Source organism: Scomber scombrus, chromosome 14, assembly GCF_963691925.1.
Source record: "Scomber scombrus chromosome 14, fScoSco1.1, whole genome shotgun sequence".
NCBI lineage: Eukaryota > Metazoa > Chordata > Actinopteri > Scombriformes > Scombridae > Scomber > Scomber scombrus.
Genome location: NC_084983.1, coordinates 14,074,493 through 14,100,271, shown reverse-complemented (window position 1 = coordinate 14,100,271; position 25,779 = coordinate 14,074,493). Strand labels below are relative to the sequence as shown.

The 25,779-nt window shown below is 37.7% G+C and overlaps 3 protein-coding genes across 3 annotated transcripts; all 3 read left to right on the top strand.

The window, feature by feature from the left end:
- The first annotated feature begins 9,467 nt into the window (after window positions 1-9,467).
- si:ch1073-15f19.2 (T-cell surface protein tactile) lies at window positions 9,468-14,284 on the top strand. The gene is made up of 7 exons (XM_062433575.1): window positions 9,468-9,629; window positions 9,856-10,206; window positions 10,643-10,752; window positions 10,888-11,044; window positions 12,606-12,974; window positions 13,729-13,825; window positions 14,017-14,284. The coding sequence occupies exons 1-7, from the start codon at window positions 9,548-9,550 to the stop codon at window positions 14,156-14,158; spliced, it is 1,308 nt and encodes a 435-aa protein (XP_062289559.1). The 5' UTR covers window positions 9,468-9,547; the 3' UTR covers window positions 14,159-14,284.
- Window positions 14,285-14,703: 419 nt separating this feature from the next.
- Window positions 14,704-19,062, top strand: LOC133994428 (uncharacterized). The gene is made up of 7 exons (XM_062433681.1): window positions 14,704-14,775; window positions 15,807-15,867; window positions 16,744-16,851; window positions 16,983-17,019; window positions 17,193-17,317; window positions 17,798-17,856; window positions 18,571-19,062. Exons 1-7 carry the CDS (start codon window positions 14,704-14,706, stop codon window positions 19,060-19,062), a joined length of 954 nt encoding a protein of 317 aa, XP_062289665.1.
- Window positions 19,063-21,148: 2,086 nt separating this feature from the next.
- On the top strand, window positions 21,149-25,030 carry timm10b (translocase of inner mitochondrial membrane 10 homolog B (yeast)). Its single transcript, XM_062433420.1, has 3 exons — window positions 21,149-21,407; window positions 21,501-21,596; window positions 23,327-25,030. Exons 1-3 carry the CDS (start codon window positions 21,381-21,383, stop codon window positions 23,948-23,950), a joined length of 747 nt encoding a protein of 248 aa, XP_062289404.1. The 5' UTR covers window positions 21,149-21,380; the 3' UTR covers window positions 23,951-25,030.
- Window positions 25,031-25,779: the final 749 nt, after the last annotated feature.

Here is a 25,779-nt window from a genome sequence, read left to right as displayed (position 1 = left end):
TTGGACTTGTAAAAAATGACTTGTGAACAGCTCTGCTCAGAGTACACAAACCATGAAAAAGTAGCTATTAACAAAGTTGGGGGAGATGATGCTGTCAAGTATCTGCTAGCATAAAGGCTTAAATCCACATTGCCTTCTTGCCTGCATTCTTTCTGGTCCAAGCACTGTGAAGTGTAATTGTGTAATGCATAGGCAGATTTGAAGACTTCTGCCTGGAGCTCATCAATGATGTGGCAGTGTACAGTGAGAGGAATATCCTCTTTGGTAAAGAGAATAACATGATAGGGCTCTTGGTGCACTGCCTAGCAAGGACATGGGGATGGAGATGAAATACAGCAGCAATGCCAAGAAACTTTATGTCTGTTCAGCCACTAATGGAAGGACCTTTGTGATTCTATGGCCTTTTTATCAACCACCTATGAGCGAAAATGACTGCTCTCAGAGAACATTTACACAAAGGTGGAAGCAGGCAGACAGAAATATTGGTAGTAATCCAGGACACTCTGACCACAAACTCTTGGATCACAACATAAAAGCCATCCTCAACAGAGTTGGATAACAATGAAGATCAAGAACTGAATGCTGCAGAGTTTTGCAGAGAGGACACTGAGGAAGGAGGAATTTAGAGCTAGACATTTGCCATTTGACAATCTTAAAATATATCTTTAGGAGGTGCATATTATTCACCATTTAAGCATCCCTGCATTTTTAGACATGCAAGTGGCACAGCTCAAGGAAATACAATGTTTTCTAGTTTTGGCATGACAAGGACATTTGAAAGAGTAAGCATAATACTGTAACCTACCATTAAAATCATCTTCAGTGTTTGCTATTTTTCAAATTCTTATATTTTCTGCAACCTCTCAACATTAAAAGAGACATCTTGTTATTAAATATCAAACGTAATGGAATCTGTGAGCAGGATGAAATGATAATGCCTCCACTTAAAACCGCTCATATTAAGAGTGGTTGTGAGGAATGATGTTACAAGTGCATATCTGTCGGTCGGGGAGAGCTGAAGTGGAGATAATCACGACGACTAATAGGAGGGGATGGCTGAAGAAGTGAAAGTGAAATTAGCCACAAGGATAATGAGTCATGTCTCAATGTGACTGTTATTTCATGCCAGCACAACAGCACCTTATGTCACTCCAAACACTGCTGCCTAGCTGGCAACTCTCTGCTCACAGCCATAAATCTGAGTGAACCACAGAAACATCAGAGTGCTTAGTCTGCAGTTTTACATATAAGAAGATAGGATTTGTCTTTGTGCTCATAATAAGTGACCTTCATTACGTCAATGAGTGAAATACTAATTCTGCTAAGCGTTTTTTCACTCTGAGTACACTACAAACCCTGCAATCTGTTGTGTATCTTTGGTAAGTATAAAAAACAGCAGTATAAATTTGAGTGGTAGAGTGTAAAATGACCGACTGTCATATGAGCTTGACAGATTGTTGACATTATTGGTTCGTTTATTTAAACAGTTTGGTTTGAGTTAAATGTTAAGTGCACAATTTTTTATGCAAAATCTCCAAATAATGTAATGTAACGTTCTTAATCTTTTAATGTTTGTTTGTTTTTTTGGGGTTTTTTTAACCGTAGGAGAAGAATCACTATCAATGGGCACAGATGTCTGTGAGGGTTGTGGTAAGTATTATAGGTTTAGTTAAGCAGCATTTTAAAGCCATTTGCTGTAATGTAAACTGGTATACAAAATGTCTCACTTTGTAAAAAATGTTGCATGGTATGGTTAAGTCGTTTGGACGTGGGCCTTACGTGGATTCAATGTATGAAAATGATGGCAAGCAGCACTGTGTCCTTGTATATGTGCTGATTTACATATGAAACAGCACAGCATTTGCTTAAGAGAAGAATATACCATCAATTTGTGGCTGTTATTTTGCTGTTTTGTTCCTCCACTACACACTGAATACCAACTGGAGCACATCAAGAGACAATCAAATATAACTAGCGCACAGTGAGAACCAATGTGGTTACACAAATACTGCCCCTATGATTAGACTGGATTGGACTGGATTGGGAGAAAATAGCTGGATGAGAGTTGTTTACTTGTCCCCTGCCCCAAAAAACCCATGGAAGCACACACAAAAGCACATAGTAACACACACACACATTTACAAACCTGATGAGATATCTTCTTTTGTTGCTGCTGCAGCCAAATGTTAAGCATAAATTAATACTCCTCCACTAATCTCAACCCACAGTGCACTTTTTCGGGGTCCCTCGACAAGTTGTCAAAATCTTAAACCCTCTCAAATTTCTGTATAGATAATAACAGACTAAGTGCCCCAGTCAAACTGGCAGACATGAGCAGTGTGTGTGTGTGTGCTTTTGCATTAGAAAGTGTTATTAGCTTGAGAGACTGAGCAGTAAGCTTTTTAAATTATCTTTAAGTTTGCTGAGGAGAAGTTTTACACCAGTTCACATGTTCCAGATCTACAGAGGTCAAGTTTAACTGACATGTTTCCTCACAGAAGCAAAAAGGGAATGTGCATGTGCATGGGCAGAAGCATATATTATGGAATATAAGCTTACACAGTATAAGGGCATTTTCAAAACATTTGTAGTGCAACTTATTGGAAAAGTAGGTTTTTAAATGAGTACATTATATGAGTACATACAGGAAACAAACTGTCTTCTACGGCATGCCACACACACACACACAGTGGCTAATGTCACATGAAATTCAAGTGAAAAATTGCAGCTGAAGTTGTAGCTAATGTTAACAATAAAAAATCAGGAAAAAAAAACCTGACAGAAAGAGCTACTGTTGTTTGAAGCTTTTATTTCAAATAGGTGTCCACTATGAGATTTGAGCAAATTACTTATAGTTCTTTTAAATAGCATTTTTACACTCGACTGGATGAGTAACCCCACCAAACAGAGTAAAATGCCTCACTTTAAAGCAACATGTATTTATATATTTATTTTTTGGCCACACAAAGAATTTCACAGTCAGCTAAAAGTGCTTTTTAGTGAGATTTTTTGTTGTTGTCGTTGCTGAAAAGCTGCCCTGTGTCCCTGAAAACAAGGTTTACGAGATTGATGCAATTGAGCCAGAGTAAATGTGCTGGCTGTAACAATGAGCTAAAAGAGGCTACACAACTTGGTAGAGCTCAGTAGTGACAATGACACATTTTTTTCAATGCTAATTTTAAGAAAAATATATATTAGCAGAGCTTTAAAGGGCAGATTCACCATTTTCTTCAAACAACAGTTTGTGCTAAATTAACAGTGACAACCATTCTTCCTGTTCATACTTGCCATTAGAAGATCCCTTCATAACGCATTTACAATGAAAGCAATGTAAGCAATTTTTCTGTGCAAAAATATATTTAAAATATATTTGAAGCTAATATGAAGCTTCAGCCATCCGAATTGGTCAAATCAAGTAAGTATCTTTCAAAGTTAGTCTTTTTAGTGCCAAAGTCCCTTTTTTTGTTACTATATTTCCACTGCAGCTCAACAGGGAAACACAAAGAGGGCATTTGATGTTAAAAAAAACTGTAAATGTGGCAGATACCCACTTGATATGACTAATTCATATTTATTCTGAAGCCTCATATAAGCTTCAGAATAAATTTTTATTTGCGTTTTTTACATTTACAAAAAATATCTGTGTTGACACCCTGCAGATTTTGGCCCCCATCAAGTACAATGAAAGCACATTTGAACAGGATCTTTAATAGCCAGTATGGAGTGGACAGGAGGAATGATTACAGCAAGGATAACCTCTTTCAGTGTTCATATGGGCTCCTGACTGTTTAAGACAGGCTTGAAAAACTGTGAACCTATGTCTTTTAAAGCCATTTAGTACATATTTCCTCCCCGACAGCATGAGCTACCTTAATGAAAAGCAGTTATATTTCACTGGCAGCTCCTCCTGAAAGAGCAGCTCAATTTATCACAACACAGGCACAGGTTTAATGATAATTAATTATGGTTACTGAGCAATTCCGCATGTGGTAAGACTGTCTCCAGAGAGTTGAGGCACATTCAACCTTAATCAATGGATGACATTAAAGATTGAAATAGCTGGGGGAGGGAAAGTACAAGTTGGAGTAAGGGGTCAAACACAGGATGGAGCAGTAGGCTATAGGAATAAACTAACAGTTGGAGCCTGAGGTTCTCATCTGTTGGTTTAGTTCTTCTTCAGTGAACTAAATTCTCAGGGGACTTGCATTCAAGTAAGATGCCCCAAGACATCAGAGTAAAGATTCTATACGACAGCAAAAATTAAAAACTCTAGCACTCAGGTTTCTTCAAGGCATTTTCACATTACACCAAGAGTCTGGTTCATCACGTGCCAGAGTTCTGTGAAGACACTTTGTACTAATTGAGCAGATACACAACCCAACAAATACTGTCAAGGACATCAGTATAAATGTATGAGACACTAAAAAGAGAAGCATGTCTCGCCCACCAGATGGAGTAAATGACAGAAAGCGTACTAAATAAAGAGAATTAAGATAAACAAGAGAACTAAACGCCTTTCAAATAGAGGAAATTTGACTTGAAGCTGTTATTTTAGAGGCTTCTTAAGCTAAAAAAAAATTCAACATAACACAAATACAAAACACTTCACCACTGGAGGAAAGTGGCCGGGTGCCATTGCTATTATAGTGCAAGGAGAAAAAAAGAAAAAAAGTCTGCGTACAAACTGCTACACTAGCATCACATTCAGTTTTATTCACCCTCTATGCATTGTTTGATAGACATATTTTATTCTCATTCGGGGGATAATTGGGGATTATAGGCTCTAAACTGGCATTTTGAAGGCTTTTAAAGAACACTGATTTTCTCTGAGACAACCAATAGTGCAGTTCTAAATTTAGTTTCATTATATGAGGTTTCCTTTTGTGGGTACATGAGAGTATGCAGTGAGAAATGGGAGGGAAATAGTTTGTTGTGTAAACTTTTTAGGTGGTCATTGTAACATGTTGTTACAGTCTTGGGTTGAACAATATGATGAAGTTTTTGGTTGTATATTGAATTAAGTTGTTTTTCCCGGTATGTTGTAGTTCTGCTACTTTGTAGTTTTTGATTGTACAGAATACTGTTATTTGGTGTCTGTATATTGTCATTTTAGTGTTGTTTCTTTTGTCTACGCTGTTTCTGCAACACCTGTAATTTGTATTACAGTTTGTAATGTAATGCTTATTAGCATTTTAAAGATGACAGAGGAGTCAATATGATCAGCCATAACTGATATCATTGTCTAACAAACCCACTGTATAATAATACAGTAATAATGTATTCTCACTAATTCCACCTTGTTTTCAAGTGGGCTGCAGGTGAGCTTCAAATGTTCACTGACACATCTTGTGGTCACTTCATACTGCACACATGCTTACTATTTGCACTCTGTTTCTTGATTAACAGCAGTAGAAAACATTAACCAAAAAATAACAAAATAATTTAGGCGCCAACCCACAACTAAAGGCTGACTAAATTCTGTGTGTTTCAAGTCTAGATATTCAAGAAAGTGCAGCCATGAGTTTTTTTTTTTTTTTTTTTTTTTAAGAAGAAATCTCTCTTTAGTTGCAATTAGTTGCTAAAGTGGTATTTTACAGTTCAGTTCATTAAAGTTTACGGTCTTGCTTCTGATTGTGTTTTTTTTAAAGGTGGGTGAGTGAATGAGTAATGAATAAATTCTGTTTTTACTACCCACCTTACACCCCCATGCACTATTCACCATCTTAAACCTTTCTTTCTGTGGCCCATTGTGTACAATCCTGACAGGTTATAAAACCCATTTTTATCCACCACAATGGCTCTCTCACTTTGTTTCTCTCTCACTCTCACTGTCATACTTTCAGAGAGTTTACTGTTGTTCCGAGTTTGAAGTTGCCCAGTCATTGCTGCACTTGTTATTTGTACCCGTCCATTTATTCTTCAAAAGAAACATTTGAGAAAAAGGTGAAAGAGGTGAAAACAATCATTGTAAATGTGTAATTTTCTGGTTCGGTTGATGCCTTTCCTCATAAGGCAGTGATGAGAGACCCCCAAATGTTGTGTTTTAAGAAAGTAGTTTGCCTTCAGTTGCACATGCACCATCCATGCCATCTTTTTTTTTTTTTTTTACATCACTTGCAGGGCAGCCTGAGGACAATGATGTTCGTCTGCCTGTCATCTGGCTTTTTTTCAGTCTCTCCTTCACATTGGTCCAGGATACTGGCTCAACATGTACTGACTGTGGTTATTCACGGTTCCCAGGACATGATTTTTTTATTACATCATCAAATTTTGTGTTGCATTACCGGTCAAAAGGTAACACTCGCTGGCTGGATGGCAATGTTGTTCAGTCTGCCACTTTGGTCCAGACTGAAATATCTCATACATTATAGATTGCCATGAAATTTTGAGACATTTATGGTCTCCAAAGGATAAAGCTTGATGACTGACTTTTCATGTGGTGTCACCTGCAGGTCTGACTTTCAATTTGTTCGATACTTTGGTTTATGACTGAATACTCACAAAATTAAAGACATTCCAACAGCCTCAGTCACACTTTGTGTTAAGTGCTAATTATCAAATGTTACTATGCTAACATGCTAAACTGAGATAATTAAAATGGCCAATCTACCCTAACCTTTATCATTGCTGTTGTAAGCATGTTAGCATGCTGAGCATGTTAGATCTGAGCTCAAAACACCACTGCACCAAAGCACAGCTTTGTTTATTAAAACCCTTTAAAATGATTACAAATGATTACAAAGTCCACCATACCATCATTCATACAAACCTAAAATTTGCAGTGTCACAATTTGAGATGTCATGTCCCATATTGCAGCCTTCAGGGTTTTATTTTGTTGTTGCATTATTTGTCTTGGATTGGATTTCACCCAGCTTGGGTTTTCAGAAGTGAGACTTTAGGCCTGTTTACTGTCGTGAATAAGTCCAAAAGGTTTATCCACCCTGAGACACTCTTCTAACCTGACTTTTACACAGATCTGACACTGCTCAGCTATGGCATGCAAAGTGAACATGGGTTCCTAAGATACTACAGTGAGGACACTTATCAGGTTTAGACATGAACCTTCTCTCTCAACTATAAATGTCACACTTCCTCCTTGCAGAGATGTTTGAATATGAATGTAAGGTGACCAAATAGAAATCCTTTAAAGTGTCATTAGATTATTCTTACAATTGCAGATGCATAAATCCCCTATGACTACTGTAATACTCTTAATATGATGTTTAAAAACAGAAGGAAAGTGGGTTCACTATCTTTTGTCAGAGGGACAGAATGTTAAAGTAGTGTAAGTTACAGTCTTTATTGTATTCAACAGCAGTACAATAAAATAGTCTCTCACTGGTTTGTAGTCAGACAATCTGTACAATATGCCCATCTTTTTGATAATACATTGCCTCTAAAACTCGTTCACATGAGATAACACTGTGCCCACAGCAAATCTGTGCAATGTGGTTAAATGAGCAGTGACGAATGTGTGAATGTGTGTTAACACTAATTCCCCGCCCCCTTGAGGTCAGCAAACACAAAAACATACACTTCATACATTCACACTCAAGCACACATAGATACACATGTCTACACACAGGCTTGACAATTAATGTCCTGGTGCAACATGCTGCAAAATGTGCAATTTGCTGGAGGTCACAGGGGTATCCCGGAGCCAAAGAGACTTTCAGAGCAGGCATGACCTCAGTGTGGAACCATTAGCGGGTGCGAGGGACAGGGTGCAGCAGCAGGTCACAGCACTTTCTTTCCCTCTCATCACACTGAATAAAGCAAAAAGAGCCACTAAGACTAGTAATTCACAGTTTTAATTTTTATTTAATTGGATAAACAGTCCCTATTTAACTCATCTGTCAGGGACATTGGGAAGTGATTACATTTTTAAAAATATCGAAGTGAAGTGCTTTAGAGTGCTTCTTGGACCACTGAATGAAGCAATCAGAGTGATGATATGTATGGTCAGAAATCCTTGAGATTTCCATGTCTCTCCTGGGAAGTGAGCCCTTATCAAACAGAGCAATGCAGCAAGGTCCCCTTAAACTTTGATAAAACACTGTCAGAATACAGATAGAAATATCCCACTGGATAGCAGTCACTCCGCTAAACCCTAATTTGTGTTATAAAGGTTACACACAGAATATGAATGTCATCTAAATGTGTTGTGGAGTATACGGGAAGTATATGTAATAAATGAAGGTGAGAGCTCATAATATGGCAAGGAGAGATGAAAAGCATGAAAGGTGGACAGGCTGTTTGGATAACAGCATTTAGTGACTAATAACAGTTAATATAGCTCTCTCTCTGATTAGCTGGTGAAATTAGATATAGAAATTTGCTGCCCTTACCTTTGAAAAAAGTCTCACCTATTCATCAAACACCATTATTAACAGGTTTATTCTTAAATCCAAAACATCTTATTATCTGCATTTTCTCAGGCTGAGCTCGTTATTAGATATGCAGAAAGATGTAGCCTTTGGTTAGAAGACTCAAACACATTTCTGAGTGTATTCTTATGATCTATACTAATTGGATATAGTTATATGAAGCCATCTCCTGCAGAGTTGCAGACAAATGAATCAATTCTTTGAAGAGTTCATTTGATGCATTGGAAATCCAGTGTTGTGACATAATGTGTTACAGGAATAATATTGCCTATGATGAATGGGCTAAACAAATGATTTAATTATTCGAATAATGATATATAAATGCTTGCCAAAGGGGGAAAAATACTCATTATTTCTGCGATATTTGCTTTTATCTTTTTATCCCAGTGCAAGTTTGAAACGCTTTTATAGTTAAGTTCATCTCTGGGTCTTTAACCACTAACAAATACAGAGGACAAAAAAAGGGATTTATCTAAATAATGTTAAGCAATCATTTATCTCATTTTTGGTCATATAATCTGTGTAACATACTGTATATATGAGTTGCACAAGTCTTTGTTTGTTTTTTGTTTTGTTTTTGTAGTTGATCACCTTGAAATGAAGATACACAGAACGAGGGGCTAAGTGTATTTCCTGGTTTTATCATGCAGAAACTGTGCTTAATAATACATATGAAGTTTAATGAGTTTAATATGAAATCACGGTTCACATAATTACATAAATAACGTAATCTAACCTCCAGTGACTTGTAATCATTAAAACTGTGCATATCCGTTATTAATATAAATAACTAGTAGTTTAATTAAAAAGAACTAATTAATTTTTCAATCATTTCAGTGTTTGTGTGCTCCATTTGAATCTCTCTTCCATTGTTATTGTTTGAGCTTAAATGTGTCTTATTTCTGCATGTTATTTGTTAGTCAAAAGGATAAATAATGATAAGCGGTTAAAACTGTATGTTTCTTGTAAATACCAACTTTGCACGGGAGATTTTACCACAAAGTTACAGCGTTATACCTATGACTCACTTCTCTCTCTGCGTGTGGCTTCCTGTTGTCTGTCTCGCTGTCTCTGCTCTCTCCACTCTTTAACCTCAGTCTACAGTCTACTGTTTCTGTCTTTGCCAAATCCCTTGTTGGGTTCAGCTTGATTGATTGTAATGAATTTGGGGAGCTCAAACATGGCTGGAGTTGCACTGGAGACGGCCTTCTCTCTCCTGCTGCTTGCCTCTATTATACAAGGTAATCTTGGACAACATGTGCTATTGTTCATATAATATACAAGTAAAGATTTGCGTGGATTTTAAATCTGTATTGGCTTCTGGTGTGACAAGCTGCCTCAGTATAATACTATGATTGTATTTGCCTGCATCCCAGTAGACTGCAGTCTGTAATAGCAACTTCAAAGTGCAAGTGATTTTGTCTCTTCACTTTCCTCGCCTCCAACACTATCTGATGTGCTTGACAGGGCTCCGGGATGTTGATCTGTTCCATAATGAAACGGTGGAAGCAGTAGTGGGCCAGAACATTAGCCTACCATGTATTGTGAAAAACATCGCCAAAGTAAAGGTTGTCAATACTGAATGGAGTAAGAGAGAAAATGAAATCAAAAAGCTGGCTCTGTACACACCAGGTTTTGGAGTCTATCGGTTTAGGTCTAATGTAAGCATCCAGCCTGTGTACAATGATGCAAAGACCTTGACGGGCACCTATCTACAGCTTTTTGAGGTGGAGAAAGAGAACAGTGGCATCTATGTTTGTGATGTTACAACTTTTCCTTTCGGCTCAATCAGAGCTGAAACACAGCTAAAGATCAAAGGTAAGACAGACACGCACACACGACTGTACATGCCTCAGCCAAGACACTGCAGTTCTCATATGATTTAATATGTGATTAGAGGTGTAGCTTTCTGATCAGAACATACAGAATGACGACAACTTCTATGTTATTGTCCAATGTTTGTTTTTAATGTTACCCCTGATTGCATCACAGCGCTGTTACTCCGCCACTCTCAGCAGTTATTTACTTATGAGCAAATGTATGTAATAATTGCAAGTACACATCCAAGAGCTGTGTTGACATGAGATGTATATTTTCATCCCTTTATTCAACCCATCTTAAAGTAAAGTTGTCAGTAGCTAATATTCACACTCATCCTCTGTAGTCACTGATTCTTTTCATTTTACAACACATTTTTATATTTTAGCATTCTTGTGTAGTCAGCTCAAATTAATCTATTTTTTCTCTCTAATAGATGTTGTCAAAATAATGTGTGATGCAAATAGCACTGTTGAAGTCCAATCTGGAGAAAATGTTACCATTCACTGCAAGGTATCCCCAATTGCACAGTACAGATGGACCAAGGTACAGCCATTTTCTTCATTCCTGTGAATTTTAGTTCATTTATTGGGTTTCAGGATGATTTGGTTACTTCAAAACCTACATTATATTTTCAATATGAAAGGTATGTATGTTCCACATTGTCTTGTTTTGCCCTAGAACGAGGAGCTGGTGTCGCAGAATGAATCTCTGGAGCTCTGGTTGGTGACTTATGCTCAGGCAGGGGTTTATACACTGTCTGTCAACACAGGAAACGAAACTCTGCATGAGATGTTCAACATCAAAATCCTGGCAACCACTACGAGCTCAAGGAGAGGTGAGCCTCTCCATTCCTTTGCAGCTATTTCTCTTTATATCAGGCTTAATTTCAGAATTTCCTCAGGACTTAATAAGCTGCACTGGACCAGAGAGCTGATACTTGACTTTTGTTATTATACTGTAGCTCACTCCATTTAAAAATTTAATTAGCTGGAAGGAAAGAGACAGATTCAAAGGATTTTGAAGCTGCCAGCCATGTTATGAGAACATACCACAATGTGAATTAATTGAGATCATTTGCCCCTTGGGTAAAGAGTGAATGCTGAACCAAGTTGAACTAAAGCAGTATTCATAGGTTCTTAAATTGTAAAACAACCACACTACTTGTCATCTGCCCCCACTGGTTATATAGTAGCTTATAGTACTGAGAGTGGGCTATGCGTAAGTAGGAAAATAATACCAGGCTGTCTACTTCCCCATCCTGTATGCCCTACATGTTTTTTCATGTGAATATTAATATTTACTAAGACGAAAAAGAAAGCAAAGAAAAAAAATGCAGGAGCCACGCACATGTCAGTAGTCACTTCCTGCTTTGCATCTTCATCTTGTACTGTAAAACCACAGGAACACACACACACACACACACACACACACACACACACACACACACACACACACACACACACACACACACACACACACACACACACACACATACATACATACACGCACACAGAGAGAGAGTAACAACATTTCTGAATCATGTCATGGGGTGAGAGCACAATCTGTTGGACAGATAAGAGTAGTACAGCCTAAGTGACGGTTTGAAAAAGTATATGAGATGAGCTACTTGAAACGGAAACAGTGCTGTAATAGACCACATCCTATAGCAGAATTAGTTTGCATTTAACTATACTCATTAATTAGGAATACATATTCACCGTTGTGTTGAATTTGAAATTCATGCCGACGGATTTGCCTTGGATCAGCAATCTGTGCCCATCACTGCCCAGGTCCTTGAATGAGCTCTTTGCCTGATGTTACCTATTGATTATTCACAGCGTGCTCATAAATGCCAGCTTGTTCCATGTTTTAATGATGTATCACAGTGTCCTGGGTATTTTAAAGTTTTGTGCATTACTTATAGTTTCTACTCTAAATTCAGCTTTTCAATGTGAAGCTCATTAAAGGAATAGTTTGACATTTGTTGATTAATGCTTATTGGCTTCCTTGTCAAGAGTTAGACGAGAAGATAGATACCATTCACACATCTGTAAGGTAAAATACTTTGCTCGAGCCAAAAGCCTGTTTCCAGTCTTCATGCTAAGCTAACTGGCTGCAGACTCCAACTACTCTTCTACCATATGGTCTGGCAAGAAAGAAATTAAGTGTATTACCCAAAATGTTGGACTATGCCTTTAACTGGGATGTCACAAACACAGACAAACTGATTTCTGTTACATACTGGCTCCAGTGTGTTTTTCATGTCATGTATTTATTTTCTAACCAATAGCTGGGAGATGGCAAGAATTTCTGATAATGCACTGACAACATCAAAAAAGTACATTTTGTTGCTGACAGATTGTTTAGTGTAAACTTCCATGTTTTGCTTCTTTCAGATCTTGTGACAGTGTCACCATGGTTTAATATAACTGAAGGTCTGACCAAATCAGCAGACAGCAGCCTTACCACATCGCAGACCACTGAGCTTTCACCCACTGACACTAGTGTAACTTCGACCATAGGTGTGGCTACTGGTGTAACAGATAATAATCCCAACAATAACCTCAGAAATGTTACTAACACATCCTTCAACAACTTCCACAACTTGACTACATTAAGTTATGGTAAAACCATGTTGGCCAGTGATGTGACAAGGAATGACATGAGTTCAGAGGAGTCCAGCACCTTGGGAAGCAGTACAACAAACTCTTCAAAACCTGGTGCAACCCCAACTTTGATCACTGGAAATACAATTGGGGATAACGGTAATAATTACTTATTTCACAGTTAATTGATCTATGATGGAAAAATCTCGATTTTCTTCCTTTCCCTCTAATTAAAGCAACATATCAAGGATAAGATCTGTGACCAAATTCTGCCCTGCAACTCAAAAAGAAAAGTGAAACTTTTATGTAATCAACAATAGGAAAAATTATCCATTACCATTCTGTCTGTCTGAATCTACATCTCTATGTTTGCCTGAAATTAGCTTTTCATTAATGCTCTCATATTGTTTGGGGCATATAATTTGCTCTGGGGAGTGCCAACAGTGTGGGTTGCTTTGTGATGGTGAGGGGAGCCACTGTGCTTGAAAGTAAAACTAGTTTGAAAGCAGCAAATAACTAAGCAACAGCATTGCTATTTTTTTAGTGGACAAGACTCCATAAAAAACACAGGTGAACATAAGCCACAGATTCTTCACCATCTGCATCTTCCTCAAGTGTGTTGGCCTTACAGATTCTGGTTATCTCAGCCTCAGGCTGAATACCTTTTAAAGGTAGAAAGCGTGTTAAATAAGTGTAAACTCGTGGAGTTGGGGCATGACCAGATGTGGGGGAGTATTGCAATAGACACTTTGCTGCCTCAAGGCAAAATGTTTCACATTGTAACATTTATTATCAATATTTGTTGCAAACTGGTGAGTTCCACCAGAGCAAACTCATCAATGTCCTAGACACAGATCTCTGTCTGCTGTCTTCCAAAATGACACTTTTTCCCTTCTCTGAATTTTCTACTTAGATACTGGACGAAGTCATCTGTTGTTGGTGTGCATCATCGTTCCGATTCTGGTATTGATCGCTGGCATTCTGTACAGGAGACAAATCATAAAGAAGAGGTGAAACTCTCGCTATACTCTACATCCATCTACACATGCTTGCAGTTGTTCAGATCACTCAGTGCATGTTTATCCCAGTGTGACAGGGAAAACAGGAACATTTCTCTTATTTTAGTACAATATCTGCATATTTCCTGGATACAGCTAACATTCTAGAAATGTGCTCTTACTGTCTTTCTTTCTTCCTACAGGATGAGTGAACCGCCTCCATTTAAACCCCCTCCTCCTCCAGTCAAGTCCGCAGCTACCAGACATCGGAACAAACCGTCATTCCCCATCTCGAGGTGTAATTCAGTAACAGAACTTAACATGAAGCAAGTGTCTAACATATAATGTAAGCTGTGTGTACTGTCTTTGTTACATGCAGAATCTACTTTCACTTGTGGTCAGTTTCAAACTGCATTGATGGCAGTCTGATGCAATTGTGCAAAAACAGGCTACGTGTATATTTGGCTTGGGTTTGGGTGGGTTTTTTTTTACTATTGTGTATAAAATGTTTTGGTTTTACTCTTACAGAAATACATATTTTGTGATGTTTTGATGTTATGATAATTCACCACAACGTTTCAAATATTTGAAAATAAATTCTGGTATAATTTGCCTTAGTTTTTTTTTTTTCTCTTTACTATTATATTGCAGGTCATTTTTATCTTTACTCTCACAATATGATATATACACATTGCTTTTTAATGCAGTCGTTTAAGTCCCAGCTATTCTATCTCATGCAGCCTTCAACAAGCACTTTTGTTTTGTTTTGCACTGAACAAAACTTAACGGCTGATTTACTGTCTATGTTAATCTGCTGCATCGGCCATGAGGCTATATTCTGGCTTTCATCTGTGAAGTATGTGATTTAGGACTTCCTGTTCAAAAGCCCAATGACTTCCCCCAATGTAGATAAAATGCTGATGTTGCAAGTGACGACTCTCAAAGACCACTGGTGTCCACAGGTACCACAGAGTGACACTTAAGTCTACAAAGTGGGGGCTTAAACCACAAACCACATGGGCTTAATGGCTAAAAAGAAATAACAACCACTGGATGCCATCATTAAGGAAATGACTGTTGTTGAAATGTTTGTCAATACAGCTATTCATATTTTTGAGTATTCACTGGTTCTATTTTTCTAATCCTCTGTGTTGATAATTTACTTTGATGTGCGTTCTCAGTATCACACACACACACACACACACACACACACACACACACACACACACACACACACACACACACACACACACACACACACACTCACTTGTGCATTTAGCCATTTTGAGAAGTGGCTGTTTTTTTATTTCTTCTGATTTTCCGACCACAGTAGCAAAACCACAATGTACTGTGAGTATGCACGATATTGTCTATTTTTGAACTATCATTTGAAATTATACACATACACATACAAATACAATACAAATAGTATGTACTGTACAGGCCTATTGTACTATACACAAACCAAACAAATTTTTGTGTGCACGTTATTCACGACACTGTAGGAACTGACTTCTGCCATCTTGGGACTGAAAAGGTGGGTCCTACAAGCTGAACTATTTATTTTAGGGTTAAGTCTTTTATTACTAAAACTAAGATTAGGGGTTAACTGAATTGAAATGAATTGAATTTACCAAATATATTTTTGCTGGCAAATAAATTGAATGAAACTTTTCTGGCCTATCTGGGTTTTTTTCTCTGCACACATTTTTAAACTTACTGATTTTTGGATTAACATAAAATTGAATTAATTAAAAATTGCTACCAGATGTTTGTTGTCAACTTAGTGATTTTGCGACCTATTTGAAATTGTATGGTATCTCCCAACGCAATCAGACTGCATGCCTAAAAATGAGGTTACATTGTTTCCTGTTTGTAACTGTAGAGCAGCCAGTTTTCAAAGCGTTGTGATAAGAGAGAGGTAACTAAGGAGAGGTAAAAATAGACTACAGTGTAGCACACCTCTCTGACTAAACGCGGTGATGCCCTGTAGCCTGACAGCAACTGTGTCAGACAGACAACCCATTTTGTTCAAGTCGGCTGGAATATGACTGGTAAGATCAAAATAACTTTTGGAACTTATGAAATTATATTTTGATTTACAAATTTTAATCTAATATTGATACGTAGTACATGTCGTTGTAAGTATTGTATGTTTCCCAAAGGAAATCATCAGAAATCTAAAGCACATGTCACAGAATGGCAGAACAAAAGGTGAATGTAAAGACCGAAGGATTACAACATACAAAGCATTGAGTTGATAATTATAACTTATGTGATAGCATTTTGTTTGTTTAATATCCACACATGCGCGTAGTGTCACAAGTGTCACGTTGACGTTTATTGTACCATGTGCACTACTTAACTTCAGAAACACATGTTACACCTTTTAATCTAATCATTTGTCTCGCTCCAGTATACAAAATTGTGGTTACAGTAAACTAGTAGCATGAATGAATATCCTGTGAAACTTGTCAGTACGGTGCAGTTAAAAATTGGTATTTCCGTTTCAGAAAATAATTCTTTGAAGGCAACACAGTGACTTAAAGACCACTATTAGAAAAAACATCTTTACATGTTCCACATGCAGTAGCACATGGTAGATACAGTAGTATTTACAGTATGCTAACACTAATAACTTCATAATGGCTATAATATTCTTTAATGTCTGCAACTTTCTCTGTTTTCTTCCAATTGGAAGTCCAATATTTTTGTAGCACTTCGCTACGTGTTTTTCACCAGTGCGTTATGACGCATTTTAAAAAATGTTTCATCTTTTTTTGTGTGCTATTGAGAAGTACGCAGGGAAATTCCATGTAATATTAGTGATGGCTTCCACACTGGCTCAGGAAACGTTACAGTTTTTCATCCCCACAGACAGAAATTAAACAGTTGAAGGTGTTAATAGTCGGTCTGTGTTTGTCTTGTAGATTGTTTCACTGAATTGGTTGGTCTGGTGGTATTATCTCTGGCCTTGCTGATCTCTTTGTGCCTCAATGTCATCTTCTGTGTCAGACGGACAGCCTCTTTCTGCAGAGGTATGGAGTTTTTGGTCTTGTCTCATTGTTTTAATTTTCTAAATGTGGTTACGTTTATTCTAAAACTTTCTCAGATACTACCAGTACAGGGCATTTTATAAATGATAAATATTTTGTTTATACAAACACAGGTGGCTGTTGGCACCGACACACTTCTGAAGGAGAAAGGTACGCTTTTTATAGCTAAACGTATTTCTAATAAGGCTCTCTGCATGTCAACACATTATATAGTCCAGCACTTGTAAATATGTAAATGTATAAATGTATTCCAATATTCCAATTTCTTTATTATCTACAAATGACATATTCTTGTGCAAATAAACCTTGATATCTTGTTGAAGCCCGTCGCAGAATGAAGGACGTTATATCCATAACCTCAATCACCATGAGCAGCAGGAAGATGCTAACAATCATTGTGAGGAACAGGAAAATCCAATCTATGGCAACATCAGCACAGATAGAACTGGTGAGTGCAGGCCTGCTTTCTGTCACCTTTTTAGAAAAATGAGGAGAAATCATTGATTTTTTTAATGCAGTGAACAACAAAAGTATAGTTTTTTTATAAGCCTTAGTTTGTATATCTAATTTGATTTTCTTTGTAAGTATGATATGATTAATTTATTTTTCTGTATTATGAATATTATTGAAAATATCATGTAGCCAAGTTTTAGAAACATTCAAAGTGTGTTTTAACAAAGGCTAAACATATATTTGAAGCAGTTCCCACTTTAAATTACGTAGAACATTCATTCAGAACATTTCATTTTCACCCACTGTGCTATGAATTCCTTTAGATTTTCAGTATCTGCAGTTGCTGCGCTGTCTGTAGTAATTCTGTCTCTAGATAATACTTTAAAAACATGCATTTTTCTTGTTATGTGTAGAGTATGTGTACTTAGTTAATTGAATGTTAAACAAATGAACATATTGTCCTTTACTTGTTCAGGTTCTTCAGAGGTTTGCTATGAGATGATGACCATGAAACCCACACGAGATCGTATGAAGGTAAATGCTGTCACCGCATGTTCAGACTAGCAGGTATCACCGGCACAATATCTCTATAGGTTTCTTTTCATGTAGTTTGTTGCGCGGGAAAAAGAAGTATTATTGCACATGGGAAAAAAATAAACTTCATTGACATTTTTCAGTTCACTGAGGCGTGAGGTTAATTTTGTGCCTGCTTGGAGCTGCTTATTAATTTTCACTGATTACACCTGATTTGCACATGTTTTTTTTCTTGAGTGCATGCTAGAATGAAATAAATTGTTAAACCTCTCTAGTATGTAAGATAAAATGTAGTGACTATAAGATGCAATAGGTAACAAGCAACTGAGTTTGTGAGATGTTTACACAGTGGAATCATATTCTAAACTGGTTAACTGAATATATTTTGTACGTGTTGGTATTCTGGTGTATTTGCTGTGATATTCACACGTGAAAAATAAATATGTGATAAATACATTTGATGTAAAAATATGCATGAAGTTGAACCCGTGCTGATTTGCTTTCAAAACGGAAGACATCTGATACCATAGACACATTGTGGTCAATGAAACTGTGACAAAACAATTAAGCACCAAATGTTCTAAGAATAGACTCGTGAAATACATGAGAACCATCAACATCGTATCAGACGGAGAATGTGTCTTTTAACCCACAGCGTTTTGTCATGCAAATGCAACTGTAACAACCTACATTTTCTACATTGTCCAAAACCAGTCACCAGAGTCTGACCTGAATTATGCCTCGCTGGATCTGAAAATGGCAAAGAAACACAAGAAGAAGTATCGCCAACAGCAAGGCCAGAACCAGGGACGGAACAAACAAGATCGACTGTCGGTCCACCTCACACACCCCGTGAATGCTTTCATGGAAGTGGAAGCAGACATGGATGCTCACCTTCCCCCCAGAGACACCAGCACAATGGTTTCACACAGTAGCATCTACCTGAACAGTCAACAGATAGCCCAAGAGACAGAAGATATGGAAAGAGAAAGGAGTATAGAAAAGGAGAGTATGGGCTGGGATGGAATAGGAAGGCGAGAAGATGGGGAAAGTAGAGAATGGGAAGAAGAGCAAGAGAGTGAGGAAAGAACAGATAGACAAAATAATGGGAGTGTATGCACACAGCTTCCACAGGTGGAGGCTATTCAGAGTGACACAGATCACTTAATTGCCAACTTTAGCATTGATAATGACCAACAAGATTAGGCAGACATGATGTCACGGCTGTTTTCTTGTTTCAAACTAGGCAACCTGAAAAAACAATAAAAGATACCGTCTATTACTGTGTCTGCAAGAATGAAAACTACGTCATCTTCAATATTCGGTTAGCTTTGAACAGTTGAGCAATTTCCTCTTTGGTGCAAACAACCTATCTCTTGAACTCTCCACATTGAGCAACTGAGGGGAAAATATGCTACCTTTCTGTGCTGAGGGAGCAATAAAAAAGGAAAGTCTGCGTGTGACATTTAGAGGTCAAGGGCCACATGGAAATTTTGTTGTGACTTTGTTGTGAAAGACAAGGAAAACATCAGATCATCAGAAGATTGTTCATTGTTCTGATGTCTTGTCTCACAGAAAAGCATGAGGGGGAAAAATGTTTTACATTTGTTTTCAGTGCTGTAGATGCTGGCCGGGCCTGAGAGGAAATACTTTCGAGAAGTGAGTCTGCTTTTTAAACATGTTATGACTGGAGATAAAATGGATATAAAGATAATATTAAAGGCAAGGCTGTACAAAGGGGAAAGCTATCAGTACGATATACTGTGACTAATGCTATTTTATTTTCCCTGTGGGTATATTGTTATGTAAATGTAACCCACAAAGGATTTTCCACGTCAACATTGTGATAATGGTCATTACCTTTATGATCTATTGCACTTATGAGCTAATGTGCCATCTGCTTAAATGATTATTTCCCTTTCTGTAATCCCCACTTGGAAAGGATCATTTCCTGCCCTGCTAACGGCTGAAGAAACTGAGCTCTGAAGTGAGCACAGCAGTCAGAGGCCTGCAGCACGCTTAGTGTATGTTGACAGCTTATCAATACTTGACCATGGCCTACTTCCCCTCTATAGATATATGTTTGGCTCCAGGCCTTTTGGATTTAACAGTTGCAGACATACAGGGAAGCCAAACAAAAATATACACCCAAATAAACAGGCACTGAATTTGATGTTGTAATAACTTGCATGTGAATGAATAGAAATTACAAAGCAGAGCAAAACGGTTACTATTAATCAAATATGTCAAATACTGGTACGAGAAATCCTGGAAATGTGTTTCTTTCAATAGTGCTAGAGACCTGCACCTCAGTGTTGTCACATTTAAGCTGGAACTATAAGCATTTTAAGATGATAAAATCAATATCAACCATGAACTTAAATATGTAAATGCCATGAACGATCGCCAATAATCCTTTACAGTCAGTATCAGTCTCCATGTTACATCTACGTCACACTATATGCACTCTGTTGGACTGCTCAGAAAATGTCCTTGGTTACCTTGGATGATATAATAAAAAGAACACTTTTCATCCTGCTCAAAAAGAGATTTCAGGTGTTCTTACATAGGCGTATGGTGGAATGAGGAAAGACAAAGGATATTTTTTTATGTGTGACATATTTATGGTCTTTGGTACAGTAAAAGAAAAACAGTGCAATCTAAGGCATGCTAAATGTATCCCCAGTATCATCTTTAAATTGACTGTGATGTCCTTATGCATAGAAATAAAGTATGGCTAAGAAAGAATATTTTAAGACCATCAAGTGCTCAGGCCACAACATTATGTCTTTTATATTGTGCAATAAAATGTTTGCTGACAGAAAAACAGTTTTGATTAATGAATACTATCCTTTAGACTTTTCTGAACATGATCTCTTCAAAATGATTGTGTAACCCATACTTTTTTTAAATTAAATGTCTATATGAAATGAATGGAATTTCTAAACAAAATCATATTTTAGCTGCATTTCTTTTACTCCGCATGGGAGAGTTTGCTTAAATGTGTTTCCCAGCAATTTAGTATGGCACTTGCATAATGTTAGTGTATATATATTAATTATTATTATTAGTAGTAGTAGTAGTACTAGTAGTGGTAGTATTATCATTGTGGTTAATGTTATTGTTGCTTAATATTTTTTCAGGGAAAAAATATAGTCAAAATGTATGATAGACAGCACTCAGAATCACACTAAACGCCCAGTTTTGTAAACCGGAAAAGGATTGGGAACCGAGTGAAGGATCTTCGCAGGTCATAGACGATCTTCGTTTAAAACATGGCAGCACGCGTGTGAATGTCATGCCACACTAATACACACATTACCTAGACCAATTCGTGTTTTGGTGGAATTAGTGACACGCTAAAGCTGGCATCTACATGACACCTAGTGGGACTGTGCTTTTAGTTCATGTCAGACAGCTTCAGACGACTTGGTAAGATCTACAACTTACTTCATTCATTAGCGGTGCAGCTCTCGGTGTTAGCATCTTAGCTAACCTTGTCGGTACCTTAAGACGCGATCACGATGGATGCTGACCAACAGCTGAGAAATGTAAGTCGTAAATGTGTTCACTGACAGTATCGGTATGCTGAAGATAGATGCACAGTTATGGTGAGTTTATCGGGATGTTTCTGTGTGTTGCAGCTGCGGGATTTTCTGCTGGTTTACAACCGTATGACTGAAGCCTGCTTCCAGCGATGCAGCAGCAACTTCAACTACAGAAACCTCACCATGGACGAGGTAAACCAGGAGACTGCAGCTCATAAATAACCTGACAACTATATGAACACACATCTACATACAGTTACACAGTGGGGACAAGTGCATTTACTCAAGTGCTGTAACGTTACTTCAGTGCATGTTTGAGGTACTTGTACTGCTTGACTATTTCCATTTGAGGCTACTTTATACTTTCACTCCACTACATTTCAGAGGGAAACATTGTACTTTCTGCTTCACTACATTTATTTGACATCTTTAGTTACTTTTCAGATGCAGATTTGACACAATGCATTATATAACAAGAAACAAACACCTTGTTAAAGTTGAAACCTGTGGTGTCTCACCTTTTTAGACGTCTTGCAAAAAGCAGTCTGAGTTAACAGATCCACCAAATAGTGATTTTTACATTTAAACTTCTCACATGGTTTAATTTCAGTAAATGTTCAAATGATCCAAAATTTCACCAAATATCAGAATTTAGAGAAAAGACAGATTTGTTCATCAGAACTTTGTTTTTTCTCCTTTCCTCTCCATTAATCATTTCACAATCCCTCAGATTTATCTGGTGATCCTGTGGAAGGGCCCGGCCATGTTCTGAACCACTGGAATATAAACTATATAAAATAATTGAATATATTCTATATTGGTACTTTTACTGAAGTAGAGGATCTTAATACTTCTTCCGCTACTGCGGTTGGAACATGAATATAATTGTTTTGTCCTGCTTAATGGTTCATCTTTTCTCTACCTGCTATTCCTGTGCATGGAGTGTTAGAGGACATTGCCAAAAGCATGTGGTCCTGTGCAGTATACCATAACAGTATATGTGATTGTTAGCCATTTCATTCCAAACCTATGGTCATATGTATGTAGTGGTGGAAGAAGTAGTAAGAACCTTTAATTAAATATGTATCAGTACCACAATGTAAAAAGTCAAAGTCCTGCATTTAAAATCCTATTTGAGTTCAAGTATTGAAGTATCACCATGTTACAAACACATTATTCAGACTGATGAGTCAGTGCATTAGTAGCATGGCACTGTTGTAGCTGCTTGAGGTAAAGGTATTTTGAGCTGCTTTGTGAGGTCTCACAGAAAAAATCTGAGGGGTCTTGAGATGATAGTTTGGGTAAGAAATATAAAAAACATAGCTCTGCTACACAAACTTGGATACATTTTTCAGAACCCTTCTTTAGTCTTTGCATTTTTGTGAAATATTCTATTTTATAGTTTTGAGCTTCAAGCTGTTATGTATTTATATATGAGATTTAAAGAGCAAATGTCTCTTTTGTTGAACTGCTAACAACTCATAGACATCTAAAATGTGTCAAGGAGACACATTTTTTGTTGTGGGCCACAAGCCATAACGTCCTAACGTTTAATTTCTGATAATGCAGTGTAATTTACAAGCTCATCATTATGTTATTTTATGTAAAAGTGTAACTAAAGCTATCAAAGAAATGTAGGGGAATAAAAGGTGGATTATTTCCCTCTGAAATGTTGAGTGGAGTATGAAATAGCGTAAAATAGAAACACTCTGGTAAAGTACAGGTACCTTAAAATTGTACTTAAGTATAGTACTTGAGTAAATGTACTTTGTTACATTCCAGCACTGTATGTATGCTTCTCTAAACGCCTCCACCGCTCTGATTTTTTGTTCTGTGCAGTCCATATTCTTTTGGCCATATAGTGAATAATGAACACACACTGTATGCCCACTCATCACCTCTGATGGCTGTTTTCTGTCCAGGAGCGCTGCGTGGACAGCTGTGCAGGGAAGCTGATTCGCTCTAACCATCGATTGATGGGCACCTACGTGCAACTGATGCCTCGGATGGTGCAGCGCCGGATGGAGGAGATGGAGAGCAAGGCAGCAGAATTAGCCAAATCAGGTGCTGCGTTGCCTGTTACCACAGAAACTTCACCAACACCTGAAACCCCCATCACCACACCTCCACTGATGCTTCCATCAGGGACTGATGATGGACCAGATGTTCATGGCTCAGTCTTAAAGCCAGCAGGATTAGATATTCCACTTGAGCTGGATGCTGCTGTACCTAAATCCACAGTAGCTGCAGAAGTCAAATCATCAGCTGCTACACCGCTCACACCTGCGATTGAAACACTAGATCTCTTAGCACTTGGAAAAGTTGGCAGCGGACCGTCTCATACAGCAGGCCCCCCTCAGCTGCCCATAGCAGGTGCCCAAATAGAGTCTGGCAGTTCAGTGCCAGTGTTTATGCCAGCGAAACCAGCTTCCTTAACAGACGAAGTGCCTGTGTTAACACTTGCTGCTCCTACAGTGTCTAAATCTACAGTGAGCCTTGCAGGCCAAGAGAAAGCCCCAGAGGTTCCACCGCAGTCAGGCCAGTAATGATGCTCAGTCTAATCCTAAATTTGATTTTAAAGGTATACTATGCAGGAATCTCCTTTTAAAAAAACAAACAAAGTAATCTCCCTTAATCATCATTTATGAGCCACTAGAAATGTGTGGCGGTGTATTTATCTGCAGAGACTCTGCCTGTATTTTCTTATTTTGCTTTGTTCAGGTTGCTTTTGGGTGTCAAACTTTGGGTGGGTTTAGTCCCTAGCCAATCAAATCGTGCAGCGTGTGAGGTCGGGACTTGTAGCTTAGCGACCAGGCTACATCACTGTCTCCGTCTCTCTCTGCTCTGCTCTCTACCTCAACACCTTCTTGCAGGGTTGTGCAGAGGTGTGAGTGAAATTTATTTGTGCTTGGGAATGTAAACTCTGTGAAACAGACAAACACCAACTGACAAATCCTGCATAATATACCTTTTTAATTTCTGTATTTCTGGAGAAAAAAATGACTTAATTAATAGATCAAAATAAATTATGACTTGTGTAATATCACTATATTATACCATTTTTTGCTGGCTACAGTTTCCCAAATGGAAGCATTTTCTGTTTTTCTGTGAGTAATATTGTAAATTGAACACCTTTTAGATTTTTCACTATTTGTTTTTTTCTTTTTAAGTGCTGGTAACATGAAACAGGTATCTTTGTTTTAAATTATTATTATTTTTGACTAAATAGTAAACAATACGATAATAATCTCAAATTGCAACTTTAGTGCACTGTGATATAGCAGGAAAATACAATGAACTGCAGAGACCTTATTATAAAGAAATGTTAATGACAAAAACAAATATGGTAATATTAAGTCCAAAATGTAATGTTCTGTGATAAAAGGCAAAAACAAGAATGAAGGTGTTGAAAGTATGTCTGTGCAGTGGCTGTTGAATAGCTATTATAGTGATGGTGGCAGTGTTGTCGCCAGTTAAAGCTCTGCGGGAATCAGTCTCTAGCCTGCAGCCTGGATTGTGTCCACCTGATCTGATTTGCACTGTCTGATGATCCCCTTAACACTGTAATTCACCCAGTCCTGATAACTGTTTAGAAAGGTGTCACAGTACATGAAAAAATAAGATAAACTTCAGTAATAAAAAAAACTGTTTAAAAATTATGAATTGTCCCCACCCCCCTCCTGTGTTTTCTTCATTTGTAACACTCCATTGACAACACATTGTATTTGTTGATGGAAAAAATGAAAGGCCATCCTGCTGCAGGATGTGCTGATGCGTAAGTGGTCCGGGGCGTATGCTACATGCTCGCTACTGTACCGGGTGTGAAGCCGGTTCATGACCTTTGTTACATATCACTTCTCCAATAATTTCCTGTCTTGGTGTTATACACCCTGTGCACTCCCTAATTCAGCAGCAAAGTCACATTGATGACATAATTGAAATTCAGAGGCTGTATTTCTCAACCACAATGTTAGTGATGTTCCTCAGCATAGTTTGTCATAACAGCAACTTTTATTGCAGAAATTGGTATTATTTAGGCTAAATGTGAAAATGATTAGGTTAAACCATTGACGCTACTGGTTAATATGGTTGTGCAATAGTGAGGCATGTTAAGATCGTGTTGCTGTAAAGTCAGAGCCGAGCCATTTACAGTCCCTGCAGGTACCAGCTATAACACACATGAATTCATTATCAGGGTGTATATAAGACGTATATCCACATGGGATTAGTAATGTCTCCAAAATTACATCTAACATTATCTCTCTTGCTGTGTGGTAGTTTAAGGTTAGGAGTTGGCTACAAATAAACCAACTGTTTAAATTATCACCTCTTAGTTCACTGTAAAGACAACCAACTGCGACACAAATATAAATCC

Bases quoted from the DNA above. Each gene is read 5' to 3' on its own strand.
- si:ch1073-15f19.2 (XM_062433575.1), top strand. From the start codon at position 9,548: ATGAATTTGGGGAGCTCAAACATGGCTGGAGTTGCACTGGAGACGGCC. The intron at 10,753-10,887 runs GTACAGCCATTT...GTTTTGCCCTAG, and splicing joins CACAGTACAGATGGACCAAG to AACGAGGAGCTGGTGTCGCA. The intron at 12,975-13,728 runs GTAATAATTACT...TTTTCTACTTAG, and splicing joins AAATACAATTGGGGATAACG to ATACTGGACGAAGTCATCTG.
- LOC133994428 (XM_062433681.1), top strand. From the start codon at position 14,704: ATGACTTCCCCCAATGTAGATAAAATGCTGATGTTGCAAGTGACGACT. The intron at 15,868-16,743 runs GTAAGATCAAAA...TTTGTCTTGTAG, and splicing joins AGTCGGCTGGAATATGACTG to ATTGTTTCACTGAATTGGTT. The intron at 16,852-16,982 runs GTATGGAGTTTT...ATACAAACACAG, and splicing joins GACAGCCTCTTTCTGCAGAG to GTGGCTGTTGGCACCGACAC.
- timm10b (XM_062433420.1), top strand. From the start codon at position 21,381: ATGGATGCTGACCAACAGCTGAGAAAT. The intron at 21,408-21,500 runs GTAAGTCGTAAA...TGTGTGTTGCAG, and splicing joins CTGACCAACAGCTGAGAAAT to CTGCGGGATTTTCTGCTGGT. The intron at 21,597-23,326 runs GTAAACCAGGAG...TTTTCTGTCCAG, and splicing joins GAAACCTCACCATGGACGAG to GAGCGCTGCGTGGACAGCTG.